Source organism: Pan troglodytes, chromosome 12, assembly GCF_028858775.2.
Source record: "Pan troglodytes isolate AG18354 chromosome 12, NHGRI_mPanTro3-v2.0_pri, whole genome shotgun sequence".
Classification (NCBI taxonomy): Eukaryota; Metazoa; Chordata; class Mammalia; order Primates; family Hominidae; genus Pan; species Pan troglodytes.
This window is the reverse complement of record NC_072410.2, coordinates 56,203,384-56,225,705: the sequence shown is the minus strand read 5'-3', so window position 1 is coordinate 56,225,705 and position 22,322 is coordinate 56,203,384. Positions and strand designations below refer to the sequence as shown.

The window sequence follows — 22,322 nt, the reverse complement described above, 5'->3', positions numbered from 1 at the left end:
ATCTGGATGTCAGAAAGCTTTTAAAATTTTTATTTATTTATTTATTTTTTATTGAGATGGAGTCTCGCTCTGTTACCCAGGCTGGAGTGCAGTGGCTCGATCTCCACTTGCTGCAAGCTCCGCCTCTCAGGTTCAAGGGATTCTCCTGCCTCAGCCTCCCGAGTAGCTGGGATTACAGGCATGCATCACCACGTCCAGCTAAGTTTTGTATTTTTAGTAGAGGCAGAGTTTCACCATCTTGGCCAGGCTGGTCTAGAACTCCTGACCTCAAGTGATCTGCTCGCCTCAGCCTCCCAAAGTGCTGGGATTACAGGCATGAGCCACCGTGCCCGGCCAGCTTTTTTATTTTTCAAATCCTGCTTTTCAAGTGTATTTTATTTAATTGAGTTTGTTGAAAAAGTGACCTCAGATAAATAAATGCTATCTTGTCGTGTAAAAGTGTTTGTATATACACACATATATACATGCATAGCAAATACATATGCAGAGTAATATAGAAGTTTAAAACTAAATTACATAGCAAGCTTTTGCAGATATCACAAAAATAAATGTTGTCTTTGTGTGTTTGTGTGTGTATTTGTGTTTGTGTGAGCATATGTGTGTGTATGTGTGTCTGCCTGTCTGTGAGATCCTATATGGGGTACTTTTTTTCCTAAAATGATCTATTTTTGTGGTTATATAGGAGTTTATGACCATTCATTAATAGAGCATTTATATGTATTTTGGGGAGCATATTATGAGTAATGAACTAGCATTATTAAAATAATTTTAAAAAATAGGCAAGGTACTAGTTCCGAAAATTCTTTCTCAGCTGTTGATTCAAAATAAAAGTTTATGACTTTTGTACTGTTTTACCTTTGCACTTGAAAGTGCAAATATAAAAATAAAGAAAATACTCTTTATTTCCTGAGAAAAAGATTGGGGGATTTCCATTTTGTTTTACCAATAATGTAAATATATAGATTTCAGTATATTTTGCAGTGTACTCACATCCTGAAGTTTCTAAGACTCCATTAAAAAGTTATGCTGTTTTTGCAGGGATTTTTTCAGGGCGTTTAGTTGTAAAAAAAAAAAAAATGCTGAATAGATGAAAAATGAGTAAAATCTGTGTTTTTTTTCTTTCCTATTCATCATTGCTGTTTGTCCTCTGTGTGTAGGCAACTAATTTGCTGTTGTTCCCCTGAGGGGAATTCAAGTCAAAAAGTAATATTGAATTACTAGGAAAAGGTATTCCTATCTCAAAAGAACAAAGTAAAATGATTCAGAAAAAAAAAAAACTTGGAAAATTTATCCAATTTCCTGGTGTATGTTGTATGTGTCCATGGTACGTTACTTCTATGAACACTTACATAAAATAAATCTTAAGTAAACTATAAATCTGAACACTGACAAACTCCAACGGGCAATTCTTAATTTTTATGAATGTAGAAAGTCTGCTATCTTCCTTTAATCCCATCCAATGCACATTCACATTTTGTCAATTTTTTTTTTCGTTCTATGAAAACCTAGTAAATATTTTCATTCTGGGTCTCAGTTATTTGATTTCTTTCCATGTTTTTCACCCAGTTATGTTTTATACATTATTTGTGTTGAAAGTGAAGACTCATGAAGTGATAGAAGCTTAATTGAATTAATTATTTATAGTAAAGAAGTTATTCCACATTTATTTCAACAGGGTGGAAATCCCTGACTTATAAATACTCAAATTGTGAATGACCTAGATATACATACAGATGTTTAGCCTAGATCTCTTACTTGTATCTCATTGTGTTACATCCACAGAACTCATTTACTGTCACTGCAATTCCTGTGGAAAAACTTGAAGTGTTCAGAAACACATGGCTTCCCAAATCTAGGCAGCGGTAAATGGCAGGGATTGTGAGGAAACAGAGGGGAATGGAGGGGAGGCAGAATATAATGATCAGTTTGGAAACTGACCATGAACTCTTTTATAAGAATGGCATCTGTTGATTAAAAAAAACAAATCCCAATAGGAGCTGCATGTTTTAAAAACCTTTACTTATTACTTTACCTAAAATTCTGCCATTTAAAGATTCACTCATTTGCAATAACAGATCTTTCAAAGATGCCAACATTTCTGGGAAGGTGAGGAGGGCATCAGTCATTTCACCCCCATCCAAATTAGTTCTTTGAGATTGCTTTTACCTGAAGTGTGGCTTATATCAACAAGCCTGAAACGATGGACATTTTGGTTGTTGGGAGACGAAGAGGGTCAATTCAGAGCAGGAGAAGAATGGGTCCCGGTGAAGTAACCACAGTGGGAGGGCAAGAGCCTCTTCAAAGCACTGGAGCATGTGGAAACTCTAGGGAAGGGATACTATGCAGTGGAAAAAAGATACAGAAAGGGAGGTGCTCAGGGCAATTGCACATAGTTTAACATTTTTCTAGACTGGCTCTGTGCACAGGAATATGAGAAGAAACTCTTCTTCCCCCTTATTCTTGTACTTTCTTCCTGCACCCAGGGCTCAGATATCAGTTGGAGCTTTATTCACTTAATAATTAGTTTTACTTTGCTGAGCTGGCTTTGGGACCTGACAGCATTCACAACTGGCTTCTATGCAAAAATACATTTGAAATGTCCAAGAGGAAAACTTACAAATTCATGTCAGAATGTAATCTGTGCCTAAATTGGGGTCTACCTGAATGGACTCATTGCTTTTCCATTGTCCCCCATTCTTTAATCTTCATGATTTAATCAGGTGATTTGTTAGGTTGAACTAGAAAGAGACTGGGAAATGAGACATTGTTTGACAAAATTTACATCATATTAGGGCACGCAATGGAGAGGACACTCATGACCCCATAGATACTTATGACTCACTAATAGGTCATGACTCTCAGAACCCTAGGGATGAACACCCACAACCTGCTCCTCTTACCTCTCCAGCCTCATCTTGTTTTGCTTTCCCAGGTTCCAGTTCCTCCAGCCACACAAGGCCTTGGTATATGCTGTTCCTTTGGCCTGGAATGCTCGCCTCTGCCCTTTTAGGCTGCCCACTACACGTAGTTGACTTTTCTCCGCCCTTTAGATTTCGGCTCAAGATCACTCCAGCCTAAGTGAAGTCTTCTTGTTTCACACACTCATAGATGTGTACTTTTTTCCAATTAAGAGCTTCAGTTTGCAGTTGTACATTTATTACTGTAATTATTTTGTTTAACTTTAGTGCCTTCTAACTGGAAAGCTTGATAGAAACAGAAACTGCTGATTTTGTTCACCATTTATGTCTCCAAGTGTTGGCCTAGTGTTTGGGACATCAATATGCTTTTGTTAAATGAATGAACGAATAACAAGAATGACTTTATGCAAAAGATGGTTACATATATGGGGCTTTTTTTTTTTTTTTTTTTTTTTGAGATGGGGTCTAGCTCTGTCGCCCAGGCTGGAGTGCAATGGCGTGATCTCGGCTCACTGCAAGCTCTGCCTCCTGGGTTCGCGCCATTCTCCTGCCTCATCCTCCCAAGTAGCTGGAACTACACTCGCCTGCCACCATGCCTGGCTAATTTTTTTGTATTTTTGGTAGAGACGGTGTTTCACCTTGTTAGCCAGGATGGTCTCGATCTCCTGACCTCGTGATCCACCTGCCTCGGCCTCCCAAAGAGCTGGGATTACAAGTGTGAGCCACCGCGCCCGGCCCTATGAGGCATATTTTTAAATGCTACATTTTACCCTTTAGCGGAGGAGGGGGAGCAGTAAATTCATAGGAAGAAGTATTTTCTCCAGGCTCTGACTCTCCATGTCTTCCTTTAGGTTTCTGTGATGTCAGGAGTCCACTAAAGGGCAGAAAAAGGCTGTGAGCTCATTCCACACTGGTTAACTATTAACAATTTCTTTCTTTTTTTTGAGATGGAGTCTTGCTCTGTCACCCAGGCTGGAGTGCAGTGACGCGACCTCAGCTCACTGCAGCCTCCGCCTCCTGGGTTCAAGCGATTCTCCTGCCTCAGCCTCCCGAGTAGCTGGGATTACAGGTGTGCATCACTGCGCCTGGCCAATTTTTGTATTTTTTTAGTGGAGATGGGCTTTCACTATGTTGGGCAGGCTGCTCTTGAACTCCTGACATCAGGTGATCCACCCGCCTCGGTCTTCCAAAGTGCTGGGATTATAGTTAATAGCCACTGTGCCCGGCCTATTAACAATTTCTTGTCACCATTTAAGAAACCTAAATTCTGCTAGAAAGGAAAAGCTTGATGGCAGATCTCTGTGGAGCCAACTTTAGGAAGCTTATTGAGCCATTTCTTGTTATAAGTGCCAATAATACGTTTATTTAAAGTTTGTGTATTCTTAATCTACAGCCCCACCATTCTTAGCTCCATCTTTTCCGTCATTGCCACTGCTATGTCTGTACCACATGGCACTTGTTAAGCCTCTTCTAGAACTTAGCTCTGCCACAGTAGGTTCCCACGTCTAACTCTTTATTTTGGTTTCCAAAGGAACTGCTTCAAATTTTCCAGGAAAGCTGTGGGTGGTAAAATATATGAGAATATGCCTTCTTTTGTTGTTTTCCTTTGATTAACTGGGAATCACTTTGCGCTAAGAACAAGGAAGCCTTAAATATCTATGGATAAGAGAAGATACAAAAGTGAGGCCAAGGAGTTAACAGAATCCTAATTAAAGATAAACTTGGATCATTACATATTTGTATATTGGCTGCAGAGTTGTATACTTCATATACATATGAAGTATAGTGTGTTTCTCTTGAAAATGTGTAATAAGACCTAAGGGGTTGGCCAGACACAGGGCCTAAGACAGATAATCCAAGCACTTGGAAGGCTGAGGCAGGAGGTTGCTTGAGGCCAGGAGTTTGAGACCAGCCTGGGAAACATAGTGAGACCCCTGTCTCTACCAAAAATTAGCTGGTATGTTGCCATGCACCTGTAGTCCTAGCTACTCTAGAGGCTGAGGCATGAAGATCCCTTGAGCCCAGGAGTTTGAGGTTACAGTGAACTATGATCATGCCACTACAGTACAGTATGGGTAACAGAGTGAAACACTGTCTCTTAAAAAGGAAAAAAGAAAAGACTTAAGGGGCTGTATTATGTCTTCAGGGAAAAGCTGATACGATTACTTGAAAAAAAATCAAGGAAAGCCAGAGTTCTAGAGTTTTATATATTTAGCATCAGATATTTGATGTTTAAAATGCCGGCCTGAAGTTTGAGCTGAGGATCAAATTGTCTGCTTAGAAACAACTGAGTTTCTCAGCTATGGTAAACCTGGGAAATGTGCAAAGGGGGGAATATAATTAATTAATTCACTGGGAAAAAATGCAGAAAGAAACAACCTTTGCTCAGAAAAGATGCACAAACAGCAAGAAATTTTAGTTAAGTAAATGATTTTAAATTATAATTGCAGAAAGTAGTGATATATTTCTGAAAGGCTATGGTAGACATCATAAAGAATTCTGATACCTTAACTCTTAGTCCATCTTTTGTGCAAGATGATCTTAAAGGTTTAGAAGAAATATCCCAGCTCTGGGAAATGTATTTCTTCCATGTTTTCTTATAGTTTTTTATTGATTTTCATTGGTGAATATTTTTCAAGAGTTTAATTTAGATATGTCTCAAAAAGAAATGTAAGGGATGAAAATGCAAACTATGGTTTTCTTCCTACAGTGAAAAAGATACATTCATTTATTCATTTTATAAGCGATGAACAAGTTTGTACACTGTACACTGGAGTAACGCCAGGATTTGAGAGCAGAGAGGTGCATGACTTGGTTCCTGCCTTCTCAGACCCTGTAGTCAAATCAGGGAAAGAGATATGGAAATAAACAGTTTTAGCAGAGTGTTAGGATGGAGGAATGCCAGTAAAAGAAAAATCACCTGGTTGGTGGGTGGGATTGGTGTGTCACTAAATCAGCTACAGTCCAGCAAATACCTCTTAGAGGAGATGGCCATTGAGCTGAGCTGTAAAGGTCACCAGGAAGTTTGTCATGTTGTTGGGGGAAGCAAGCGAAGACTGCTGCAAGGAATGGGACTAGCATAAGGAAATGCAAAGAGGTAGAGAGAGCAGTGCATGGTGCCATGAGAACTTCAAGTCTGCTCAGGACCGGAGGTGGAGCTGTGAGTGCCAGTGCGTATGGGGACTTGGCAAATACTAGGCTGGAAAAACACCCAGGAGAGAGATCGTGAAAGGCCTTCCACGCCAGGCTAAGAAGTATAACCTTTATTCTGAAGGCAAAGGGTAGCCACCAAAGGATTTTAAGTACCAGGGTGATATGATCAGATATATGCTTTAGAAAAATCATTCTGGCAGCTATTATACATTCTAAATGAAGATAAAACATCTCCTTAAGACCTCTGAAGTATTCCAGCTGGTTCCTGAAGAAGGGATGTCTATAATTCTTGCCATATATCCTCTTAACATACCATAGAGACATTATCCCACCTGAATTCTGGCTAACTAGACTTAACCATGACCTGGAGAAATAGGTTTGGGGTAGTTGTTACATTTTTCCTAATAACCCTGGACATCAGGCACACCCAGAGAGGCCACTGTAAATGAAACCCAGCCTTTCCATATTGATGGGGTGTTTGTGTCAGCAGCCACTAGCAAGGCAGGATGTTCTACACACTTTTCAAGGGGTGAGATGCCATTTTCCCTCATGTAGATACTCTATGGGAGAAACATGCAAGAGAAAAAAGAAACCTTCATGTTGGGCTTTCTTTTTGCTGACGATAAGATCATGCGACAATATCCTATTTGCATGAAAATGTAGCCACCTTACAACAGGAACTATACATTCATAAGCATACTTTTGAATGGACCATTTGGAAAACTTTTTAGGCACAATCGAATTTATGCAGTATCAAAAGATACAACTATAAATGGCCTGATTTTTGAGTCTAGGTACGTTTTGGGATTAAACACTGTTCCTAAACACTGGAAGAGGAGAAAAGTAAAGTTTAAAGAGAGGATATGGCCCAAAACTGTGGAGTCTCAATACAAAATTGTAAATGAAAATGATCTTGAAGTCACTGTGGCTTCCAGCTTGGCTTCTAGAAAAACAAGGGGGTCCACAACCTTACACGTTCATTTGCCCTGGCAGTTGAAAGTTCATCTCCTTAATTAGGAGTTTTGCTTCTATGACATAAAGAGCCCTCTAATAGAAAACCTATTTTATTTTTACCTGATGGCCCACTGACACAGGAAGTTCTGATCAGTTGTGATGTAAATCTTAGGAGCTGTTTTGGGTTTTGTTGTTGCTTCACTCTGAGTAGGTTTAGGGGAACAGCAGTCCTGAGAGGACAGAGGGAGTTAGTAGGGAGAGAAAAAAAATGGAAGCAAGGCTTTGACCTGCCGGAGAGGAGCCCCTGCTGACACGGTCAGTCTGACCCATTGAATGGCCTGAATACGATAAATGCCGCTTTATCCTGCCTTGAAAGGCACGAGATAGCACAGTCTAAATGCCTGGGCATGCTTAAATAGGCGACTCGGGATGTTTGAGTTGAGAGTGTTTGAAATCTGAGCTCTCTGACAGCCTGGGAGCTGCCACAGGTCACCTGCCTTGCTCCGTAGGGACAGGCCCAGGTCTCACAAGAAATTGTCCGTAGACGAATTGTAGTACAAATTCCTTTCTTTGTTGGTTGGCCTCTTTCACTAGACCATGGCCTATAAAATTTTGTAAAAACAATTCTTAAATATTATTTGAAAGGGCAAATGGCCCACGCTGAAAGGTTTGACAGTTTGACATATAGTGCGTGGTTTTGATAGCTCGGAAACTGAAAAGTGTGGCCAAGATTCTCCCCCTGCTCGTTAGAAACCTGGTGTTTTTTTTAAATAGTGTCTTGTTGCTGTGCAGAGTTCCTCTGCTCCTTGAAATCTGACAGGCAATGAGTCTGCTCCAGTGATCTTAAATCCTTTTAGACTAATTTGTGAGAGAGTAGCAAAGTACTGTAGCTAGCACCTTTGAGTCCAGCATCCAAGAGGCACAGAACCAGGTATTGCCAATTAAGGAGCCATTCGGATAATCGTATCAAAGCAGATTGCTTTAGAGTCTTATAATGCCCGAGCCTGTGCCTAGAGAGAGAGGAACCCAGAGTTTCACTTCAATGAGGGGGAAAAAAGAGACTGGAGTGGCCCGGTCTCATCAGAGCCCAGGAAGTTGCAGGGAGAGGATTTCTGCATTAGAATGTTGCATATGTGCGGCCTGTGTGTGCGCAGCCCCGGCGGCTGCCTCTGCATAGCCAAAGGCCATTTTCAGGAGCCTCTGGCCCCTCAGTCACTGGCCTGCTAGTTAATTGCCACACGGACTTCATGACACATGGGCAGATAATATGACATTTTCAGTTTCTGTCACTAGCAAACGCCACAACGTTGCTTGCACTAGTTGCTAAGAAGCTGTCAGAAACCATTAGCGGTTGGCTAAAGTCGCCCTATGGCATTTCCTCATAGCATCAGCAAAACGAGCATAAATCACCCACTGGAGCCTCCTGCTATCCTAATGAGGCTGTAAGCTTGTTTATGGACTAGCATCATTTTTATGATTATTTCCACCTTTTCAGTTTGCCTTCATTTGGCGGCAGGAGAAGTCAGCTCCAGGAATGAAGTCACTGCTGACATTTTACAAATGTGGTTCAGAGCTGCTGCCTGCTGCCGTGTGGTCGGCCGGCGGTTCTCCAAGTTTGTTTAGTGATCTCAAAAATAAAAAAGGAAAGAAATTCTCGAGAGACCACATTGAGGTGACTATATCAAATTGCGGAGTGAATGGAAATGCTAAAGGTACAATTGACCATTTAGACTTTCCTCTGAGGTTGAGACATTTCCCGATCAATTTTCAATTTTAGAAAGTGGAAGAGGTTAAACAATTTATTAAAATCTATGAAAGTGTTTGCTTTTAGAATAGTCTGTTTTATTATGCTCTTCTCCTTCCCCATCTTCTCCATTTCCCTAACTTGTGTCGGAAAGGAGCAGGGTTTATTGTTTTAGGCTTTTCTGAACATGCACCAGTATTTACACTGGATTGAAAGCATTTGCTTCCAATGAAAATCTTGTCTTAGATTACAACCCAGCAGTGTAATTTCCCTCCCAGATGGGAGTAAAGTAGCTGTATTTGCCTAAAAACAGTAGGAAGAACAAACTGTGCATTAAGCCAAGGCTGTTTTTGGCTTGAGCTAATGATGTAATAGAAACCTTTTATTCAGGAGAGGTCACTGCCAGGGACTGAAGGGGGTGATCTGGCTCCTGCTTGAAAGGTTTCTCCATTGTATCTACATAAGTCTTCACTTAAAAAATTCTGTTCCTAATGCTTCTGCTTTCATACAGCAGAAATAAACAGGAAAGGTTCTGGTGAGTGTTACACATGGAATGCAGAAAGCCTTCCTCTCCTAATGGAGTATATAATTCAGGTGCCCTCAAGGCACGCTTTCAGGAATTCTTTTGCCTGAGGTAATGGGAAGCTAAGGTTGCTTTAAGGCCTTGATTATCTATTGATGCACAAAGCTGGAAAAAAGTCATCTCTGCTGGATTATAGTAGATATTTCCATAAATTATCAATGAATTCTCTTCTAGGCAGGCACTATGCATTGCTTGCTAAATTAATCTGAAGGGGTTTGAGGTGGATAAAAAGGCTATTTTTTTTAAAGGTGGAAAATAATCATGGGGAGGTGGTGAAAACAGTATTGTAAGGTTATAAGCTTTTCATTTTTAATCAATGATCAGGTCGTATGTGTCTTTTCCTTGGTTACCTTTTGCATATTGAAAGTGGATTAGCCCATTGAAAATTTAAATGCTGTTGAGTTGTTTTCTTTTCTCATGTTTCTTTAATGAATTGTTATTTTATATGGTAAATTGCTTCTCTGAATAAAATGGCTGTTTAAATACTGGACTTTCAAAGAATTTATTAGGCAAATCCAAGGGGACTTCTCATAAAATACTTGGTTATGCAAATAAAGAGTTTGGTTGGGTGGAAGGAGTGCTGATTTACAGATGTAGGGGTCTGGCACAGCACAGACCCCAGTAGTTCCATGCCAGGGTACATGACCTTGGCCCAGTCAGAGAACATAGCATTTTCTTCACTGATACAACAATGGCTTTGGAGTGGTGGGTTTTCATGATCTTTTCCAAGTGAACACAAGATATGTTTCTGTTAAACTTTTAACGAAACAGATAGATTTTAAATATAATAAAATTACAGATTTTTAATGAATAAAAGTTTAGAATCAGAAAAGTTTTGCAAAAGTTTTGCATTTATAGCATATTCTGTAATAATAGTAGAAATGTTGGAATTAGTTTGTTCCTCACCCAACAAACTTTCTAAACTTCATCTCAGTACAAGTTAAGGCAATTGAAAAAAAAAAATCGAGGGATGCTTTTCTTTTCTTTTTTTCACAGGAGAGAGATGGGTCTGCTGAGGGAGCTGTTAAAAACAGTTGATTAGTTGCAACATACCTACTATAGATTAGACAGAAATAACTGAAATTGAACTGGAGAATTATTTTTTTATGTAGGACCTAATAACAGAAATGAGAAATACAGAAATTCATGAAGCCATGGAAATGAACCTGAGGCTATGTGCAGGAAACTTGTCTTACCAAAGTTTCAGGTTCTTTGGGTCGTGTAGTTGGCTCTCCAATGGCTTATTTAACCCAGTGAATGTGCTCTTGGGTATATTTTTTTTTTACCTCATTTCTAAGCCTGGCTGCTATAGCTCTTCCGTTTGGGCCCAGATCAACCTGTCGGTTTCTAAGAGAACGGTTGACCGAGCTAAGCTACTTTTTAGTGTAATGGGTCTTGTCCTTTGTTGTTTTCCTTTTTGACTTTGATGCCAAGGCAAAAAATACCTACTTTCCATTTGTACCTTGTAACTTATTTTGAACAGTTATATGGGTTAAATTTTTATTTTTTCTTATTAAACATGGCATTTTAAAAAAGAAATACTAACTTTTTAAATTTCATTATGTCACAGAGCCAAAATATTTTCTAGAATAAAGAGTGTAAATGTTATAATAAAAATCAATAGAAAAATAGGATCCAATATAGAGGAATATGTTAGCAGGTGATTTTTCAGTGTGAAAAATGCTAGGTTTACCTAGCATGAATTTTAGAAACTGCCTGAATTATTAGTGTAATACAATTCTAATTTACTGTTAATTTAGCATTACCTTATTTGATTTACACAGTAATTGTTTTTTAATTAAGAAACTATGTCAGGGGTTTTTCCCTTACTAAACTTGATGCTTTCTCTCTATTACAAGAAAAATTATATTTTATTTGAAGCATTCCTATGTCAAACTGCTTATATGATGGATTACCTACATTTCCCAATCCTAGTTTAACTAGTCTTAAGATAGATCACTTGTGGAAATAGTTGATATCTTAAATGAATCTTCTCACAAGTCAATGTCAATGACTGTGGGATTTGAATGCCCAGGCAGCCATAGCGCCACAGCTAATGACTGCCACCATGTTTAACTCCCCAGTAGGAGTTACACTTAACCTGTCTCAGCTATACATATTGGAATAATTACCATAGCAACAAAGCCACAAGGGGATTGGATATTTCCCTCCATTCCCTTTGACTTTTGGCAATGTTCTTTGGAAGAAGTTCTTTAGACCTGACTGCTCTTGAGCCTAGGCCTTGTTCTTTCTCTTTGTCTTGGAAAACAAAGCACAACAAAAAAACAGTACCAAAGAAACTATTAATCATTTAAATTTGCTCTTTTGGTTTTGTTTATATCCAAAGGCATTCTATTTGAATAAAGCATGTCAAGGTAGCATCAGTCAAAATTTGATTCACTATGTTTGCAGGTGATGGCTTGGACAACAGTGTAGCTTCCCCCAGCACAGGTGACGATGATGACCCTGATAAGGACAAAAAGCGTCACAAAAAGCGTGGCATCTTTCCCAAAGTAGCCACAAATATCATGAGGGCGTGGCTGTTCCAGCATCTAACAGTAAGTGGATTCTAAATGACATATGTAAACTAAATATGGACAATGAACCAGTTTTTATACAAAAAAATGAGAAAAAAGTGATCCCTCTGGACTTGAAATATTTAATAAATAACTGTGTTCCCACAGTTTTTGCAAAAGTATTAGCACTTATTTCTTAGATAGATACCCCAAATGAGAAATTTTATTTAAAATTCACGATTGCGATTTTGTTAACTTTCATAAGTTAAAAGATTTAGGTGTTCATGTGCACTTGTGATTTTAAGTATGTGTTTTAATGATGTTGCTTTTCTAAGTGTGACCCTTAAGTGCTCAGAACCATCTCCTACTAAGAAGAAAGTTAGACAAACCCTAGAGAGAGACTTAATATCTTCTGATGCTTTAGTGGATCTTTACAACAAATGGTCCACAAAAATTTAAATCATGTTGCAATGGCAAGATGATCACATAATTTGCTTTTAAGTGGTTTGAATGCACTGGCTTCCATTACAAAACATTCATGTAAGTCAGAGCTCCACAGTGAAAGTTGTCCCTGTATTTAGAACTGTAAAGGAAAACAGCAATATAGAGTCAGCTCTTCCTGTGTAGTCCCTTGTGACTTTTCAAGCAGAGTAACAGTTTATATTGTCTGTGCCAGTATTGCTGTTTTCACTGCAGGAATTCTCCTGGAGATGTGAGAAACTGGAGATTTGGGGCTTTATGCCACTGGGGGATTTCTTTTGTTTGGTTATTGTTCTGAATGAATTTCATGTTCAAAATATTTATAAGAATAATATTTTGGTGGATATTTTTGTAAGTGCATACCAATTTAAAGAAGAAGATACAATGAAGATTTGTGGATAAAATAATATTTAAAAATCAACAAAGTTGTTGACCAGGGGAATTTCAATATTAGAGACAAAGGATGAATTTAGACAGGTTGTAGCAAAGTTACATAGATGGATAAATGTTAAAAACTCTTGAGGGTTGTTTTTTAATATCAGGAGAAAATATTTTGTGTTACTATTTTTGTCTTAGCTTGCTTTTCCTAAAGTCAATTTTTCCTTAAATATTAAAGTTAATCTTGCATTGTCATAAACACTTGCAGAGCCTGTTTACCTTCATACCTGGGCCCACTTTCAAAGCCATGTTCCTCAGTGAGTTTTACGGGTACAGAGATACAAACTCAGGGGATGTCTGAAGGTCATGTTAGTTCTGCTCCTCTGGATAGAGGCTGTGCCTCTAATAATACTCAAGGGTATAAATTAATCCAGATTTTCCAGCGTCAGTGAATAAGATAAAAGCTGAGAGCAGCAGGAATAGCTAAAAAAAAAAAAAAAAAGTTTCCTCCCTTCTCTTCTTCCCATAATAATTCCAAACAGTATCTAGACTACACTACAGTTTTTGAGTAAACTTCAGGGCTTGGCTATGCTGGAAATTAGTTGGAGATTTAGATTATTTGAGCTGTTTTGATTTTAACATCATATTAGGTTTACCTAGAATCTGATTCAGGCACCACTACTTATCTGACACCTGTTGCATGTGTGTAGCTATTTCAATATCTGACTCCTGCAAATTCCCCACTGAGGATTATCAATCACTAATGAACTGGGGGAAAGAGGACTCAGGTCTTGAGGGCATATCATGAAAAACGAATGATATGACATTTAGATAAGAAGTGGCAATTGGTCAAAGGTGTGGTACAATGATGCTGATGCAATGATGCTAATATTTTATCTCCAGAGCTAACCAGCTAACTCGCTGTGTGGAATGAGTTGGTGTGGTGGATAAAATCAGGTTGGCCCTGAAGTCACAATCAAATAATTTCTATTTCCTATAGACTAACAGAAATAATGAATAGATTTCTTCAGCCCCCATCTCAATCTGCAAAGGAGTTTTGGCTTTACTTGAAGCTGAGGTGCCCCTGAATAAAATATAATCAAATATTGGTTCAGACAGAATCAGGAGAGAGAGAAGCAAGTTATTTTATGCAGCCACTAGTTTTCCTGTTTTTCTAGGTTGTACCCTTGTGAAGACCCTTGCAGAGAGCTACATTATCTTCTTGAAACAAACAAACAAACAAAAAACCCAAATAAACTTTCTAACAGCCCGCATGATTTTACATGCATTGCATTGCTTATATGGACTATGTGTTTGTTACTGGGGCAATTGTAATAGAAAGTATTCATGAACTGCCTGATTTCTTGAGACCTAAATAATAGTCTTCAGTTTTGAGGTCTTTGCTGGCCTGTGCCACTGCCCTGGAAGGGGAAGCCCATTCATCCATGTTTCCCCAGCTTTCTGTGAATGTTTATAGGTGTTACCTTGTGGTTTCCATTGGATATTTCTACCTCCATTACCCACTCCAATGCCATCTGCTCATACAGAAATATTGATTAATGATAATGGTCTGTAGATAGCTAATTGTTCTTATAACATCATCTGAAGAGCAAAGTTAAGAGATATGTTTAAACTTTTCATCTTTTCCTTCCCCCAATGAAAAAGATTCCTTCCCACTTCTCTAATTGCAAGAGCAAATAGACCTCCAGCTATAAGGAACACCCGTTACCCTTGTTTTGTAATCCTTCTTGAAGGAATGCATGGACTGCTTAGGTAATATTTATAGTAAGGAGCTAATTTTAATAAATTCTATTTTAAAAACCTATAGAATCTAAAGAGAGTTTTGTTGTTGTTTGTCTAAATGTAAGTAACCACTGACATCTCAGTACTAATTCTTTAGTGACTTTATTTCAAGTTCTGGGAGGTCTTCAGGGATGCACAATTCATTAGGAAGACTGTACAAATTTTAAATGGTCACGTCATTGCTATGTGATTAACTCAACTTATCTAGGAAATCCTTTCTGAATTCTCGCTAGATGTAAAAAAGCCATTGAAATTCTGGCTAATTAAAACAATAGCAATACCAATTTATTAGTAAATTGTAAACTAGTCTTTTTTTAAATGTCAAAAGACATATTTGAAAACCTCTCACACCTTTTAAAAGCAAATTGCTATTTCTTTTTAAAATAAATGGATCAATCCTTTCACTGGGTTTATTCAGTGAAAAAATCTGCCCTTGAAAAGGCTTTAAAGCATTTCTGTGTTAGAAGAGTAGAATAGGCCCTGAATTAAAAACCAAAACAAAACAAAAACCAACTTTCTGAATTTGTACCCCAGCTACATGAGAAGAAAAATGTGGCAGTCTGTAGTTATCCACAGGTAGACTTAATCAGTAGCACATTTTACTACTCCAAAGAGAGAACTAAAGCCTCATTCTTGGGCTCACAGTCTCTAGCAAGCTAAACTGGACATACTTGTATATAATGAAAACAATAAAAGAAAAAGGGAGTTTTAAACTTTGGTGATTATGGGGTAAGAAGAAATTTCAGTGAGGTAAATTCCCAGCTTAGACTTAGTTGAGCATTTGCCAGAGTCGATAAGTAGAGAGGGTCTCTTAAAAGAAACTATTCCCTGAAATTGAAAGGAATGACTGACATGATTTAAATAATAAGAGAGAATTAGAAAGAAAATAAAGGCATTTATTAATAGGAATTCTTACATTTGCCTGAAGATGAATTATTGCAAACAATTAAAACGTGCTTAATATTTGCATATGAGTCACTGTGTATTCACAATCAGTTCAGGGGCATATGTCATATCAAGGTTTCTTTTTCCTTCTTGAAGGCATTATTCCAACTGTAAACATAGCCTGTGACATCATAGTGCTTAAGCTGGATGTGTTTTGCATGTTATCAGTTCTTTTGCTGCATAGTATTACAAAGATATGTGTCCAAAGGCTTAGTGAAAATGAAGAAAAAGAATGCATGCCACGTTTAAGGTAAAAATCAAGGGTCTCTTTTCTTTTTTGTTTTCCTATCCTATCATATTGCAGTCTAAAGTATAATCTAAATAGAAAAGCGCTTAATGTGGTTCTTATTTAAAATATGCAGTGACTATATTTTCCTGCATGGAGCTCCCGTGCTTCCAGGAATACTGAAAGTTAGGGATAAGGGAGGGAGGTAGAAAGCATACCTACAGATTCAGGTGAAGCAAGCATTCACGGGTCAATATCCAGCATTGACCAGTCGGAATGGTGATTCTGATGGTGAACTGATTTTCATTCACACTCTCTCCTACTCCCCATCCATTCACCATCCTGAGGATCCCATTTGGTTAAGCCTTACTATAGGGACAAACTTTGCTTCTAAGTTAGACACACTTATGTGCCAAGTGTTTTTGTTTCATTTTCTTTCTTCTTTCTTTCTTTCTTTTTTGTGTATGTGTGCACTTCTAGCCTGGAAAATTTGTGTGTGTGTGTGGCCAAATTTATGTCTTGATTTCTGATTTATAAGACTTCCCTCTCATTGTGGATAAAGCCAATGCGAGAGGTTGTAGAATCTTCCAGGTTGAGAATAGCGTTTCCATAGTAACACTATTAGATGAAAAGTGCCCTGCGGGTCCGCCACTCTAAGGACGGAGTAAATGGAATTGAATTGGGAATTGAATGCTCTAGAAGAGACAGATGTTGTTTCATTGGTTTCGTTTTTAGTAACAAGATCTGTTGGAGTCATCTTAGTGTCATATCTCTCCTTGCCATTTTGGAAGAATTATTCTCTAAACATTATGAATTATTACAATGAAAAAGTACATCTAATTGGTATCTGGATAATCCATTCTGTTGATCAAAGTTAGGAAAAGATAGAAGGATTTACAGGTAGGCACATGGGCAGGTAGTAGATGAAATTTTCTCCTCTCCTCCCATTTCTATTTCTTTTTATTGCCCACCTCTGTACTCTGCCAGTTTGAACAGTGAATATTCCTTTTAAGCCTTACCAGCCAGCATCCTTCAACAACCTATCCTGAAAGATCTAGGGGGAGTCCTGAGAAGGTGGTGGGGAAGGACAACTATATTCTCACATTCTTGCCCAAACTGTTCATCAGGGTATTTGAGAAAGGCAGTTTCTTCTTCAAACTAGTCCTAATCTACCTTAATAGTCATGTGCCTGAGACAAGGGAAGTGGCTTGTGGAGATAGCAGGTAACTTTGATTCCTTCTTCACTACGTGTTATCTGCAGACAGATCATTAAATTAAGAGCCTTGAAAACTAGTATGAAGGTGCGAGAAGATTTTTTTTTCCTTGCAGATGTCCATGTACCCTATCAAAAATTACCTCTTTTACATACATAAGAAGAATATTTTCATAGTTTTTACTTTTTCCCTTACATGTAACTGCCATTCACCTTCACCTCTGACCAAAGCTAGGCTTTGCTGAAACTAACCCAGGCTTGGATGACAAAATCCTTTATCTGAGTTTTAAAAGATCTCTGCTACTTTGTAGATAGCGTATTTCAAGTTTGACTAGATAAGGACCCTGACTATTTTTCACTCAAGTGGGAATCATCAGTCTGGGGAGGGAAATGGAGTCGATTATTTAATTACTTGAGGGAAATATTGGAATGCTCTAATTTTTCTGTGATATACATCATATAAACTCTGTTTTAATAATGAAGCGGGTGGTTTCCAGATTCTGGGGCAACTGCCTTTTTCTTTTTCTTAGCTGGTTATTGAAATCCTAATGGGATGGGTGATGAATTTTCTTAGGTCAGGTAAACTGAAAAGGCTACAGCTGGAATTCTTCACCCAGAAGAATCGGAGTTAATACTAATGATCATTGTGAATTAGAAGATCAAAGGAGAAGCATCAGCCTGTTCTCCACATTGTTGCCCCAGAGGCCATTAGTGACCTGGCAAAGCTTTCTCCCAGCCTTCTCTGTACCTCCTTCCCCTTGCCTGGGCCTTTCTTCCCCACTTGTAGTTATGCACCTCTGACCTGGGGTAATTACAGTCAGTTGATGCGGAGGCATGGGGGAAAACAATCGAAAGCAAAATCAAAAGTCCAACTTTAAAATTGCTTATTTATCCAGGTATATAGCCCTTCTGAGCACACGACCTCTGTCTGAGACTCTATGTTACTGTCAGAGTATGAGTGCAATTTTTGTGTGCAGTGAAATAAGTGGTTTATTCATTTCACCAATGGTTGTTTCACTATAAGAGACTTTTGTAGAGTCTGGCTGGCAATTTGTCAGATCATTCTAAAAATTTTCTTTTTTTCCCAAGGTTAAGATACAGATACACGATAGTTTGGTTTTCTGATATATTCTTAATTGGACTGATTAAATAAAGGATTATGTGTAAAACGAAAGTGCCCATGGACTTTTTACAATTTGTTAGGTTGTTACTGATGCACGTAACTGAACACCAGCCAGCCATTTGTACTTCAAAGTGTGTATCAATATCATGTCTTCTTTTTATTTTAATTAGTGATGATATATTTTTAAAGATAAAATATCAAACTTGGTCACTGAGCATGCACCTCAATTTATCTTTCAGATTAAAATTGGAGTACCACAAGTATACATGTGAGTGTGTGTATATTTTTTTAACGAACTCAATCCAACCCCTAGGAATTTTATGCTAGTTTGGTTCTTTCTTTCTTCATGTTTAAGATTCCTAATGAAGATACCTTGTCTTAAAATATGAAGGTTTGACCACAGGAAAATCAGATAGATTTATTTTATAAAAGATTCCAGTGTTTTGGATTGTTTTGTTTTCGTTGGTTGGTGGTTTTGCCAGTAGTAGTAAATCTACATGTCATGGAATTTAGGATCCTAGGACTTAACTGGTAACATCCACATCATATCTGTCTCTCATGCTAAAGTGTGAGTATAACTACCTGCTCATGTATGTCCCTACCCCTGCCATCTATGAATTTTAGTAGGGAAAACTGATCCATTTTACATCTTTTAATCCCCTAAGTAGCCATGTCCAAGGTTCTAATTTTTCTTCTTGTACTGATGTAGGTCCATGTCAGAGGGCAACCAAGTAGTGGAGTACTTGCACATTGCAACCAAGACCACGTTGCAATGGTCTGTTGCTCAGCTCACAAAACACTCTGGGCCATGACCCAAGCTTACCTTTGATAGATTGAAAGCCATGTGGTAGCAAAAAAAATATTTGATTGACGCTCCAAGGCAGTAATGATAGGGATTGTGTAGATCCACATCAAAATGATTGCTCCTGATGTGTGAGCACTTTCACTTCAGTATTGCTCACCCTTCCTTGTGCAGAGTCCGGAGTGTGGGCAACTTGGCTAGCCTCTGTGAACTTGATAGTCACTTCAGTGTGTCAAGAGCCAGAGAGTGCGCTCAAGAACTCAGATAAGGCATCTCTTTCTTGGTGGGCCAGTGGAGAGCCTCCAGGAGTAAGCAGTAGCTGAAAGGGTTATGCTACGCAACCTTCTAACATTTTAAAGGCTTTTTAGTCCTTGTTTTTCCTTGCCATTGCAAAACGCCTTCACTCAGCAAATTATAGGCCAGTGAGCACGGGTCCCAAGATGAAATGTATTCCTCTATCTAAAGAAAAGGTAGACCTTAAATAACTTGATGTTATGAAGGCCAACATCCTAAATTAGTTGGTATTTAAATGAGACAGAAATGACTTGGTTTTATGTTTTTAGAAATATTCTGAAATAGGTCTTGGTAACTGCTTGAATTTGAATGTCCTGTTGGCATGATCTCTTAAAAAATGGGGTGATATATATTAATTTAACCTTGTAGTTGTCTTTGCATTTCATTTCTTAATAATCTATGGTCAGTTTTTATCTGTTTCCACAATTACCTTTGTTGCTAGCATCCCTGCAGTACCCAAGTGCTGTCATTTGCCACGTGGCATAGATTACCCTGAGAATTTGGTATCCTGGGAAGTTTTTGGGATGTCCAGAGACCAGCAGGTATAGTTTTTTTTTCCAACATGAACACTCATCCTATGAAAGATCAAGGTCATTTCTGTTGCAGTTTATAGAAGTTTAGAAAAAATTCTTATCTATTATTTAAAGAAAAGCCAGTTGGCCGGGCGCGGTGGCTCATGTCTGTAATCCCAGCACTTTGGGAGGCCGAGGCGGGCGGATCCTGAGGTCAGGAGATCGAGACCATCCTGGCTAACCCAGTGAAACCCCGTCTCTACTAAAAATAAAACAAAAAAAAATTAGCCGGGCTTGGTGGTGGGCACCTATAGTCCCAGCTACTCAGGAGGCTGAGGCAGGAGAATGGCTTGAACCCAGGAGGTGGAGCTTGCAGTGAGCCAAGATTGGGCTACTGCACTCCAGCCTGGGTGACAGAGAAAGACTCCATCTCAAAAAAAAAAAAAAAAGAAAAGCCAGTTTCCCAACTTCAAGGGGGAAGAACTTCACAAAATGAATTCGTTGAAAAAATAAAATAAAATATTCTCCTGCCTGCATAATGTGACTTTTATTATGTTTTTAAAAATTCAGCTATTAATTGCTTGGCTATTTTGACATTGGATTATTCTATCCTTTCAACAGCTGAAGGAAAAAAATTTATTGTAATGCTAAATAAAAATGTAATATATACGTATGTAGTGCTTTATTGTTTAATATTTTCCTATACACTGGATGCATAAGACAATCCTGTAAGGTGGGCAGCATGACAAAAATGAAGTTTAGAGAAGTTAATGATTTTTCTCAAGATCAAAAGCGAGGAACTGGCTGAGCTTGAACCAGGATCTCCTGACTTGAATTTCCATCTGCTTTCCACCACGCTGCCTCTCAAACACACAGCAAATCAAATCGCGTTGTGGGAGTTCAAAGATATAATTATAATCTCATTCCACAAGCTAGCTAATTAGTATTTTTAAAAAATAAAAATATAAGCCAGAGGGCTTGGCATAAAACTTCATAATGCAATCTGATGGTTATTAGTAACTAAGGGTCAAGGATGGTCCTTCCCTATCTGGAATCTTTTTCTGCAGATATCTGCCCATAAAAAAGGTAAAGAAAGCTACAGCTGTTGATATTTTGCAACAATCTTGATAATTTTTGCGTTTTTGGAATTTCAGATTTTAAACATTATTTAACTGCTCCTCCTTCCTTACAGAAATATGTAATTCTCTACCCATGTCTGTTACCAACAATGTCTGTGATAGTGCTTTGGGGGGGTGAAGAATCTTTCCTCATGCAGATCCTAACTAAACCTTCTAACACAGAATTTAGCTCCTTGAAGATTTTTTTTTTTTTTTTTTTTTTGCCTGTCACGTGGCCTGGACGCCAAAGAGCTATGTCTTTAATTTGCTTTATGGAGATAGAGGAAACTGCTTATGCAGCCCCGATTACTCTTGAAACTACAATCCAACTGTCGTTTCTCAGCAAAGAAGGCTGCTAAACCCAGGAGAATTAAGCTGCCGCTCTGGGGTATGACACCGAGGTCTGATCATTTTAAAGCTAGTAATAACCAGAATCCTAAAATTCTTATGAATAAAATGTAATTTTAGTAATGTTTCCATAAACAGTGGTAATGGTGGCATTTTAGTAGGCAGTGACATTAGTCACATAGAAATTGTACCACATTGGCTTTTAAATTACTCCACCTGTCTGTATGAATAGAATTTTCAGTGTAAAAGCAGAGAGACAGCTGCTGCTAATGTCTCCTTCTCCCTGTGCAGATAATGCTGGCAAATCTACATGCAGAAAGGACAGGCTTGTGATGTAAAATGGTACCTGACCCCGCTGGCTCCTGAGCTACAAAGCAATACCTTTAATTACCAGTGGCTGTGTTTAGTTGTTGATATAAAAATGTCAGCTTCCAGGAGTGTCACCTCAGGTTCACTCCCTCTAGTAATGTCACCCATCGTACAATATTTTTCTTCCACCCACATCCGTAATGCGATGGGTGGGCATTTATCTTTGTGTGTTTCAGAAACATGCAAGGCATTAATAGTTTAAAGGAAAACGCCGAATACTGTACGAACTTGATTAATGATCTTTCCGTTGGAGAAGTTTTAAAGATTAGTGGAATTTGGTTCCTTCTTTCTAGCCAGAACAGAAATATGGCATGCCGTTTGTACCTTCAAAGGGCTTAGCATCATTTATCTAATACAAATACAGGTTCTTATGTGAGGATCATGGCAGGCATGTCATAGAGCAGAAAGGGTAAAGAATGGAGGGGCTTGAGAATATCAAATCTGTTACTACGTGCCCATGTTTCCTATTGATAGATGAGGAAGTTTACTTTTTAGATAAGCCCCTTTGCTCTTAGCCATTTGGTTATGGTTCTATTGTGGCAGCTCCATTGAGACAACAGTGGGCCAGGCGAGGGGATCCTCCTGTTGGAGATGCCTGTTGCCAACAATGTATTTGATGAAATGGTAAATAGGAGATATACGTGTCTGGCTCATTGGCAGGCATTCTTTTTGACTTCTTTCACACAACTGGTGTTTTCGTGTTTAATTGAACAAGGAATGAGTAGTAAATGAAAGCTGCTGCCTGAAATCCCACTGTGAGCATGTTTTGCACTTGGCTCCCCAGTGACAAGGCAATTTGTGAAATTATGTGACGGAGTAATTAGATGAAGCCAGGGCTTCTGA

The 22,322-nt window shown here is 38.5% G+C and overlaps 1 protein-coding gene across 10 annotated transcripts in view; it reads left to right on the top strand.

Annotated features, from left to right (window-relative positions):
• MEIS1 (Meis homeobox 1) overlaps window positions 1-22,322 on the top strand; it is a 137,589-nt gene that overhangs the window by 65,293 nt on the left and 49,974 nt on the right. For all 10 annotated transcript variants that reach the window (XM_063789038.1, XM_063789036.1, XM_054677925.2 and 7 more), the window contains one exon: window positions 11,765-11,910. In XM_063789038.1, the coding sequence (XP_063645108.1) occupies window positions 11,765-11,910 (146 nt within the window). The remainder of the gene's footprint in view (window positions 1-11,764; window positions 11,911-22,322) is intronic.